At 38.7% G+C, this 12,010-nt stretch overlaps 1 protein-coding gene across 9 annotated transcripts in view; it reads right to left on the bottom strand.

The window, feature by feature from the left end:
- Positions 1–11,578, bottom strand: part of LOC139760650 (zinc finger protein zfp-1-like) — a 172,715-nt gene extending 161,137 nt beyond the window's left edge. For 3 of the 9 annotated variants that reach the window (XM_071684094.1, XM_071684114.1, XM_071684105.1), the window contains exon 1: positions 11,336–11,571. In XM_071684094.1, the coding sequence (XP_071540195.1) occupies positions 11,336–11,465 (130 nt within the window). In that variant the 5' untranslated portion in view covers positions 11,466–11,571. Of the gene's footprint in view, positions 1–11,335 lie in introns of all 9 variants that reach the window. The other 6 variants (XM_071684147.1, XM_071684165.1, XM_071684125.1 and 3 more) reach the window with 4 other exon arrangements.
- Positions 11,579–12,010: the final 432 nt, after the last annotated feature.

Raw genomic sequence — 12,010 nt, 5'->3', positions numbered from 1 at the left:
CATACTTGCTGCCTTCATCCATTCCCGTCGCTACCGCACCAAACATGAAATAGCATCCCCCCTCCGTGTGTGCATGAGGTAGTGCTAGGAAAAGAAAAATAAGGCCACATTCATTCACACTCAGTCTCTAGCTGTCATGTGTAATGCACTGAAACCAGAGCTCCCTTTCCACATCCAGGCCCCACATTAGCATGGGAGCATCAAGAACAAAGAACTGAGCCTACAAGTGAATAATTCTTACTTGGTCTCCTCTGCTCCTTCTTTTGGAAAGTAAAACAGGGGGGAAGGATTTCCAAGCCTGCGCTCCAACCCGTTTTAGTTGCCTTCTACCACATGCAGGGAATACTGAGGTAGAATTCATACATACATTCATTCTATTGACCAACCCCTTGGGATGGATGAATAGCTGGGTTAACCTGAACCGGCTGCCGAACTCAGGATTTAAATCTATGCACTCAACCCCCAGTGGCATGCGAATGCGTCATGGTCAGTAACGCTAACTGCTACACTATGGATGTCCAGAGCACTCTTAAACTTCTCTAACATACACGCTTAAGTGTTTTTGATGATAGGAGGCAACGTGCTGAAGAGTTTTGGACCCCAAATTTTGAAGGCGTTTCCTCTTTTTGTACATACATCTTTGTTTTTCTGAGGCAGTATTTTACAGTCTCCTATGCCTGTCATGCCAGTAAGATGTTATTTCAGATTGTTAGCTAGGAACCATGCCCACTATGTTTTTCTATTTATAGATAATCATATACCTTTACTACCTGCACTCTAGGAAGTATAGCCTCAGAGATTTCTGTCATTCCCAGTAATTAAATTCCTTTACCACATTAATAGGGGCTGTAAAAGACCTCAACACTTTCTCATTCTACAATTTTGCCCATTTTGTAATACATTAAAACACAGCAATATTCAATTTGTAAAAGAATTAGTGGCCTGAATAATATCATGCTTTTCTTCCATTGTCTTGAAGGTCTGCAGGATCCAGCTTACCATCCTTCTTTATTAATAAAAACTACTCAGTTACAATTATATTTTTCATCTCTCATATCTCAAAATGAAATATGTTGATAAATCTAAGAACAATAAGGTAAAATAAACACAGAAGACATAAGGAATCACTTGCCTAGCTGTCTATTCAGCCAACATACTCTCATAATCCTCCTCAGATGATGCCAACATGAACAATAAAGTAAACAAAACAGAGGAGACATAAGGAATCACTTGCCTAGCTGCCTATTAGGCCAACGTACTCTCATAACCCTCCTCAGACGATGCCAACATGAACAATAAAGTAAACAAAACAGAGGAACATAAGGAATCACTTGCCTAGCTGTCTATTCAGCCAACATACTCTCATAATCCTCCTCAGATGATGCCAACATGAACAATAAAGTAAACAAAACAGAGGAACATAAGGAATCACTTGCCTAGCTGTCTATTCAGCCAACATACTCTCATAATCCTCCTCAGATGATGCCAACATGAACAATAAAGTAAACAAAACAGAGGAACATAAGGAATCACTTGCCTAGCTGTCTATTCAGCCAACATACTCTCATAATCCTCCTCAGATGATGCCAACATGAACAATAAAGTAAACAAAACAGAGGAACATAAGGAATCACTTGCCTAGCTGTCTATTCAGCCAACATACTCTCATAATCCTCCTCAGATGATGCCAACATGAACAATAAAGTAAACAAAACAGAGGAACATAAGGAATCACTTGCCTAGCTGTCTATTCAGCCAACATACTCTCATAATCCTCCTCAGATGATGCCAACATGAACAATAAAGTAAACAAAACAGAGGAACATAAGGAATCACTTGCCTAGCTGTCTATTCAGCCAACATACTCTCATAATCCTCCTCAGATGATGCCAACATGAACAATAAAGTAAACAAAACAGAGGAACATAAGGAATCACTTGCCTAGCTGTCTATTCAGCCAACATACTCTCATAATCCTCCTCAGATGATGCCAACATGAACAATAAAGTAAACAAAACAGAGGAACATAAGGAATCACTTGCCTAGCTGTCTATTCAGCCAACATACTCTCATAATCCTCCTCAGATGATGCCAACATGAACAATAAAGTAAACAAAACAGAGGAACATAAGGAATCACTTGCCTAGCTGTCTATTCAGCCAACATACTCTCATAATCCTCCTCAGATGATGCCAACATGAACAATAAAGTAAACAAAACAGAGGAACATAAGGAATCACTTGCCTAGCTGTCTATTCAGCCAACATACTCTCATAATCCTCCTCAGATGATGCCAACATGAACAATAAAGTAAACAAAACAGAGGAACATAAGGAATCACTTGCCTAGCTGTCTATTCAGCCAACATACTCTCATAATCCTCCTCAGATGATGCCAACATGAACAATAAAGTAAACAAAACAGAGGAACATAAGGAATCACTTGCCTAGCTGTCTATTCAGCCAACATACTCTCATAATCCTCCTCAGATGATGCCAACATGAACAATAAAGTAAACAAAACAGAGGAACATAAGGAATCACTTGCCTAGCTGTCTATTCAGCCAACATACTCTCATAATCCTCCTCAGATGATGCCAACATGAACAATAAAGTAAACAAAACAGAGGAACATAAGGAATCACTTGCCTAGCTGTCTATTCAGCCAACATACTCTCATAATCCTCCTCAGATGATGCCAACATGAACAATAAAGTAAACAAAACAGAGGAACATAAGGAATCACTTGCCTAGCTGTCTATTCAGCCAACATACTCTCATAATCCTCCTCAGATGATGCCAACATGAACAATAAAGTAAACAAAACAGAGGAACATAAGGAATCACTTGCCTAGCTGTCTATTCAGCCAACATACTCTCATAATCCTCCTCAGATGATGCCAACATGAACAATAAAGTAAACAAAACAGAGGAACATAAGGAATCACTTGCCTAGCTGTCTATTCAGCCAACATACTCTCATAATCCTCCTCAGATGATGCCAACATGAACAATAAAGTAAACAAAACAGAGGAACATAAGGAATCACTTGCCTAGCTGTCTATTCAGCCAACATACTCTCATAATCCTCCTCAGATGATGCCAACATGAACAATAAAGTAAACAAAACAGAGGAACATAAGGAATCACTTGCCTAGCTGTCTATTCAGCCAACATACTCTCATAATCCTCCTCAGATGATGCCAACATGAACAATAAAGTAAACAAAACAGAGGAACATAAGGAATCACTTGCCTAGCTGTCTATTCAGCCAACATACTCTCATAATCCTCCTCAGATGATGCCAACATGAACAATAAAGTAAACAAAACAGAGGAACATAAGGAATCACTTGCCTAGCTGTCTATTCAGCCAACATACTCTCATAATCCTCCTCAGATGATGCCAACATGAACAATAAAGTAAACAAAACAGAGGAACATAAGGAATCACTTGCCTAGCTGTCTATTCAGCCAACATACTCTCATAATCCTCCTCAGATGATGCCAACATGAACAATAAAGTAAACAAAACAGAGGAACATAAGGAATCACTTGCCTAGCTGTCTATTCAGCCAACATACTCTCATAATCCTCCTCAGATGATGCCAACATGAACAATAAAGTAAACAAAACAGAGGAACATAAGGAATCACTTGCCTAGCTGTCTATTCAGCCAACATACTCTCATAATCCTCCTCAGATGATGCCAACATGAACAATAAAGTAAACAAAACAGAGGAACATAAGGAATCACTTGCCTAGCTGTCTATTCAGCCAACATACTCTCATAATCCTCCTCAGATGATGCCAACATGAACAATAAAGTAAACAAAACAGAGGAACATAAGGAATCACTTGCCTAGCTGTCTATTCAGCCAACATACTCTCATAATCCTCCTCAGATGATGCCAACATGAACAATAAAGTAAACAAAACAGAGGAACATAAGGAATCACTTGCCTAGCTGTCTATTCAGCCAACATACTCTCATAATCCTCCTCAGATGATGCCAACATGAACAATAAAGTAAACAAAACAGAGGAACATAAGGAATCACTTGCCTAGCTGTCTATTCAGCCAACATACTCTCATAATCCTCCTCAGATGATGCCAACATGAACAATAAAGTAAACAAAACAGAGGAACATAAGGAATCACTTGCCTAGCTGTCTATTCAGCCAACATACTCTCATAATCCTCCTCAGATGATGCCAACATGAACAATAAAGTAAACAAAACAGAGGAACATAAGGAATCACTTGCCTAGCTGTCTATTCAGCCAACATACTCTCATAATCCTCCTCAGATGATGCCAACATGAACAATAAAGTAAACAAAACAGAGGAACATAAGGAATCACTTGCCTAGCTGTCTATTCAGCCAACATACTCTCATAATCCTCCTCAGATGATGCCAACATGAACAATAAAGTAAACAAAACAGAGGAACATAAGGAATCACTTGCCTAGCTGTCTATTCAGCCAACATACTCTCATAATCCTCCTCAGATGATGCCAACATGAACAATAAAGTAAACAAAACAGAGGAACATAAGGAATCACTTGCCTAGCTGTCTATTCAGCCAACATACTCTCATAATCCTCCTCAGATGATGCCAACATGAACAATAAAGTAAACAAAACAGAGGAACATAAGGAATCACTTGCCTAGCTGTCTATTCAGCCAACATACTCTCATAATCCTCCTCAGATGATGCCAACATGAACAATAAAGTAAACAAAACAGAGGAACATAAGGAATCACTTGCCTAGCTGTCTATTCAGCCAACATACTCTCATAATCCTCCTCAGATGATGCCAACATGAACAATAAAGTAAACAAAACAGAGGAACATAAGGAATCACTTGCCTAGCTGTCTATTCAGCCAACATACTCTCATAATCCTCCTCAGATGATGCCAACATGAACAATAAAGTAAACAAAACAGAGGAACATAAGGAATCACTTGCCTAGCTGTCTATTCAGCCAACATACTCTCATAATCCTCCTCAGATGATGCCAACATGAACAATAAAGTAAACAAAACAGAGGAACATAAGGAATCACTTGCCTAGCTGTCTATTCAGCCAACATACTCTCATAATCCTCCTCAGATGATGCCAACATGAACAATAAAGTAAACAAAACAGAGGAACATAAGGAATCACTTGCCTAGCTGTCTATTCAGCCAACATACTCTCATAATCCTCCTCAGATGATGCCAACATGAACAATAAAGTAAACAAAACAGAGGAACATAAGGAATCACTTGCCTAGCTGTCTATTCAGCCAACATACTCTCATAATCCTCCTCAGATGATGCCAACATGAACAATAAAGTAAACAAAACAGAGGAACATAAGGAATCACTTGCCTAGCTGTCTATTCAGCCAACATACTCTCATAATCCTCCTCAGATGATGCCAACATGAACAATAAAGTAAACAAAACAGAGGAACATAAGGAATCACTTGCCTAGCTGTCTATTCAGCCAACATACTCTCATAATCCTCCTCAGATGATGCCAACATGAACAATAAAGTAAACAAAACAGAGGAACATAAGGAATCACTTGCCTAGCTGTCTATTCAGCCAACATACTCTCATAATCCTCCTCAGATGATGCCAACATGAACAATAAAGTAAACAAAACAGAGGAACATAAGGAATCACTTGCCTAGCTGTCTATTCAGCCAACATACTCTCATAATCCTCCTCAGATGATGCCAACATGAACAATAAAGTAAACAAAACAGAGGAACATAAGGAATCACTTGCCTAGCTGTCTATTCAGCCAACATACTCTCATAATCCTCCTCAGATGATGCCAACATGAACAATAAAGTAAACAAAACAGAGGAACATAAGGAATCACTTGCCTAGCTGTCTATTCAGCCAACATACTCTCATAATCCTCCTCAGATGATGCCAACATGAACAATAAAGTAAACAAAACAGAGGAACATAAGGAATCACTTGCCTAGCTGTCTATTCAGCCAACATACTCTCATAATCCTCCTCAGATGATGCCAACATGAACAATAAAGTAAACAAAACAGAGGAACATAAGGAATCACTTGCCTAGCTGTCTATTCAGCCAACATACTCTCATAATCCTCCTCAGATGATGCCAACATGAACAATAAAGTAAACAAAACAGAGGAACATAAGGAATCACTTGCCTAGCTGTCTATTCAGCCAACATACTCTCATAATCCTCCTCAGATGATGCCAACATGAACAATAAAGTAAACAAAACAGAGGAACATAAGGAATCACTTGCCTAGCTGTCTATTCAGCCAACATACTCTCATAATCCTCCTCAGATGATGCCAACATGAACAATAAAGTAAACAAAACAGAGGAACATAAGGAATCACTTGCCTAGCTGTCTATTCAGCCAACATACTCTCATAATCCTCCTCAGATGATGCCAACATGAACAATAAAGTAAACAAAACAGAGGAACATAAGGAATCACTTGCCTAGCTGTCTATTCAGCCAACATACTCTCATAATCCTCCTCAGATGATGCCAACATGAACAATAAAGTAAACAAAACAGAGGAACATAAGGAATCACTTGCCTAGCTGTCTATTCAGCCAACATACTCTCATAATCCTCCTCAGATGATGCCAACATGAACAATAAAGTAAACAAAACAGAGGAACATAAGGAATCACTTGCCTAGCTGTCTATTCAGCCAACATACTCTCATAATCCTCCTCAGATGATGCCAACATGAACAATAAAGTAAACAAAACAGAGGAACATAAGGAATCACTTGCCTAGCTGTCTATTCAGCCAACATACTCTCATAATCCTCCTCAGATGATGCCAACATGAACAATAAAGTAAACAAAACAGAGGAACATAAGGAATCACTTGCCTAGCTGTCTATTCAGCCAACATACTCTCATAATCCTCCTCAGATGATGCCAACATGAACAATAAAGTAAACAAAACAGAGGAACATAAGGAATCACTTGCCTAGCTGTCTATTCAGCCAACATACTCTCATAATCCTCCTCAGATGATGCCAACATGAACAATAAAGTAAACAAAACAGAGGAACATAAGGAATCACTTGCCTAGCTGTCTATTCAGCCAACATACTCTCATAATCCTCCTCAGATGATGCCAACATGAACAATAAAGTAAACAAAACAGAGGAACATAAGGAATCACTTGCCTAGCTGTCTATTCAGCCAACATACTCTCATAATCCTCCTCAGATGATGCCAACATGAACAATAAAGTAAACAAAACAGAGGAACATAAGGAATCACTTGCCTAGCTGTCTATTCAGCCAACATACTCTCATAATCCTCCTCAGATGATGCCAACATGAACAATAAAGTAAACAAAACAGAGGAACATAAGGAATCACTTGCCTAGCTGTCTATTCAGCCAACATACTCTCATAATCCTCCTCAGATGATGCCAACATGAACAATAAAGTAAACAAAACAGAGGAACATAAGGAATCACTTGCCTAGCTGTCTATTCAGCCAACATACTCTCATAATCCTCCTCAGATGATGCCAACATGAACAATAAAGTAAACAAAACAGAGGAACATAAGGAATCACTTGCCTAGCTGTCTATTCAGCCAACATACTCTCATAATCCTCCTCAGATGATGCCAACATGAACAATAAAGTAAACAAAACAGAGGAACATAAGGAATCACTTGCCTAGCTGTCTATTCAGCCAAAAATGGGTATGTTTGAAGGAATAGTGGTTCCAACAATGTTGTATGGTTGCGAGGCGTGGGCTATGGATAGCGTTGTGCGCAGGAGGATGGATGTGCTGGAAATGAGATGTTTGAGGACAATGTGTGGTGTGAGGTGGTTTGATCGAGTAAGTAACGTAAGGGTAAGAGAGATGTGTGGAAATAAAAAGAGCGTGGTTGAGAGAGCAGAAGAGGGTGTTTTGAAATGGTTTGGGCACATGGAGAGGATGAGTGAGGAAAGATTGACCAAGAGGATATATGTGTCGGAGGTGGAGGGAACGAGGAGAAGTGGGAGACCAAATTGGAGGTGGAAAGATGGAGTGAAAAAGATTTTGTGTGATCGGGGCCTGAACATGCAGGAGGGTGAAAGGAGGGCAAGGAATAGAGTGAATTGGATCGATGTGGTATACCGGGGTTGACGTGCTGTCAGTGGATTGAATCAGGGCATGTGAAGCGTCTGGGGTAAACCATGGAAAGTTGTGTGGGGCCTGGATGTGGAAAGGGAGCTGTGGTTTCGGGCATTATTGCATGACAGCTAGAGACCGAGTGTGAACGAATGGGGCCTTTGTTGTCTTTTCCTAGTGTTACTTCACACACATGAGGGGGGAGGGGGATGGTATTCCATGTGTGACGAGGTGGCGATGGGAATGAATAAGGGCAGACAGTGTGAATTGTGTGCATGGGTATATATGTATGTGTCTGTGTGTGTATATATATGTGTACAGTGAGATGTATAGGTATGTATATTTGCGTGTGTGGACGTGTATGTATATACATTGTGTATGGGGGTAGGTTGGGCCATTTCTTTCGTCTGTTTCCTTGCGCTACCTCGCAAACGCGGGAGACAGCGACAAAGCAAAATAAAAAATATAAATTTTTTTTTTTTTTTTTTTTTATACTTTGGGATAGGGGAGAAAGAATACTTTTTTTTTTTTAATTTTCCAAAAGAAGGAACAGAGAAGGGGGCCAGGTGAGGATACTCTCTGAGGCCCAAATCCTAAGTTAACTGATGTAAAAGTTGGTTGAACACAAAATCATCAGAACACACAAAAAATTCACATAACTTCCACATGTAACTGAAAATGTTATAGTTACAGGCATACCACAGAAATAATTTTCAGATTTGAAAGAAACATCGATCCCTACATAGGTGGTTGGCTGACACTTCAGCCCCTACCTTACGTTACATACGGTTAAGTTAGATTTTATTTTACACTGTGTTAGGTCAAGTTTTGATTTGTCTGATTCTGATTAATTCAGTATAGTTTTATAAGGTCTGCTTAGGTTTGGTTAGGCTCAGTGAAGTTTACCACCACCAGTAAATGTTCGGAGATGAGCTGAGAGTAAGGGCCACAATGTCAGTAGATATTTTGGGAGGAACTATCTAGGAATCTGTACCCAGAGCATGTAATTTGCAGCATAACTTTTATATCAAATAAATGAATGGGATGACTATGAAGATGAAGGAAAATTTTGGAAGATTTGAAACTACCATACTTGAGATCAACATAACTCCTCATCCAGGGGCAGCAATTTATCTTAATTTCCAATATCATGAAAAAATTAATCCATTGATATGCATTTTTTCCACATCCATGGGTTATTCTTATCATGTCTCTGAACTGGAACTTTACCAAAACTTATAGCAGATTTAGATAATTTATCAATTTACCTCTGCTTTAAAGTTTGCTACTTACATGATACTGTTTTGCATGTTCTCTGTGATTAAAGAAATACCTAAGAGTGATTCGGAGCATTACATTTCATTAGATATCATTATATGAGGTGATAATTACCTTATGATTATCAGGGAAAATGTGACCATGTAAAAAGTGAAAATATCCATGCAAAATATCAAAAGAATCTATTGAAAAAAACCTTACTTAGTAACCATAATTGTGTAAATAATAACAACATTAGTTACTTAAGCTTAAAGATCATGCTAGTGGCTTCACTTACATACCATACTATATTGTCAGTGCATTCTCATGAGCATAACTAGTATATGTCAACTAGATTACTGAAGTTTACAACAAAAATCTTGACTCTGGTAAATTGGGTGAAATCTTCAGTGTCAATTTTTACTAATATTTAATTCAATCGACTCAATATTTTCCTGCCAGTCATATCATTGCCTTATTATCTCAAATAAAATGTAATGCTCCGTTTCATGCTCCCCATTAGATCTGTAATCATAAAAATCCATATAAAGGACCTAAACATTAAGTAACCATTTCCCAAAGCAAGTTCTAATGCAGAGCTTAACTGATAAATTACCCATAATGATTGCAAAAATAATGTGGAGCTGCGCCACGTCATGAACTGTCACAGAGATAAAAGGAAAAAAAGAGTGCTCTGGAGTTGAAATATGGCTTCCATAGGGCCTGTTAACATTCTACACGTCTCACCATTTACGTTAACCCAAAATTTTATCGAACATCACCCCCACCATCACTACCTCACAATACTGCAGAATAAAATACAAAGCTCTAAACCATACTTCACTATTTTCAATCTTTTCTCTCAACAATACAAGTTCTCATTTAGGGGTACTGGGAAAATAAGATTGCTTTGAAATATATTCACGTTAAGGGACTCTATATATACGCTTGGCAGAAATTATTGGGACTTGGGAAGTATAATTGAAAACATACTTATCTATCCTGGGATTATGTGATAACGTGACAAACGGTGAAGTAATGCACGGTAAATAAAAAATTTCTCACAAACACAACCTATATAAAATATAACTTCCTATATAAAGTTCCCTTATTTTTTGCTACATGTGAAAAACAAACAAATCTACATTCAGTTAATAGATTTATTCACTGTGTTTTCTTCTTCCAAACACAGGTAACTCACATGAAAAGAAAGATGTCAATATCTTTGACATAATTCTAACATATGAAAATTTATGGAAAAATCTCCACTCCCAAAGTGAAGTTTGAAGAATCTATACGAGTTCTATTGCTTTAAGGTAATGTTTCACTTACTTTAACTTTTTATTTTCACCGAATGAAATAAATATGTCACATGTACGTACAATAAGTCCACTAATTGGCGTTGAACACAACACCATTTGTTATTACTATAATGTCCTGAGCAGATACTTTAATATTAACACCAGCTATGTCCTCGGCCACTTTCGACACGCGGATAAACTGCTTCATTACCGACATAAAAAAAAAAAGCCATTAACCAACCGAGCTTCACCCATCTCCTCATATAAACACTGTGGAGACACACACGGGCACCCTGAATGATGAGCCACTCTTGTTCTACAACCAGACATCGCTATAACTTTACAATACCACGTGGACAGTGGGTCAGACGACAGGATGAGTACCCTGGCCACGACACATCCTCTCCCTTTAATCATGAAAACTCAAACAACGAGTCCTGAAATTCCGACTCTTAAAGGTATTCGAGTCAGGGATTTTTTGACTAGCAACAAATTCTCAAGTCACTTACCGTATTCCTGCGGCAATAACACGTACTTACTCCCCTCGGACACCGTGTACCGTGACAGTGAGAAGCTGGCACCAGAACACTAAGAAAAGAGCACAAAGAGCTAAGAACTGGCAGGATGTTGATAGTACCTTGGTGAACGGCGACGTTACAGCCTTGACCATCGCAATACACGAGTGGGTTTTCCGCCCATCCATTCTCGTCCGAACAAACACAGCAGCCCCCCACCATTTCCTTAGGGTCTTCCTGTTTAGGCTTCATGTGTCTAACCCCTTCCTAAACCCTCCAATCATCTTAATCTAGGGTCTTGACTTCCAAGTTGTTTGTTCCACAACAAAATGGTAGACCCCAAATAAAGTTCCAACATTCCAACGTACCCCTTGGGAAATAACTACCTTATTCATCAAACCGACGATAACTAACGAAATTATATGAACAAAAAAATTAGTATATTATCCTGATTTATATGCGTTAATACTTTATACGGAAATCGTGTCAAAAGACTGTAAAAATGATAGGCAGCGATGGGACTTTAAAAGCTCGAGGATGAGCCTTATAAAGTTCGCTCCACCATGGGAGGCGCTTGCGCTATCTTTCTTGAAAACAAACAGCTTGCTTTTGTAAATAATTTACTCGTATAGAAAAACAAGCAAGCATAATATCTTTAAATTACCCTTCGTATTTAAATAAGTCTCTCGCCTCTATGAAACTCGTCCTGGTTCATAAAATCAATAATAACCCACAAATCCCTTCGTGTGGGTCGCAATATGCAGACGATACAAGTGTTTCAATGTACATATAACCAA

The sequence above is a fragment of the Panulirus ornatus genome, chromosome 3 (genome assembly GCF_036320965.1).
Source record: "Panulirus ornatus isolate Po-2019 chromosome 3, ASM3632096v1, whole genome shotgun sequence".
In the NCBI taxonomy this organism is placed as follows: Eukaryota; Metazoa; Arthropoda; class Malacostraca; order Decapoda; family Palinuridae; genus Panulirus; species Panulirus ornatus.
Note: the sequence above shows the minus strand (reverse complement) of the source record. Positions and strands in the feature narration are given on the sequence as shown.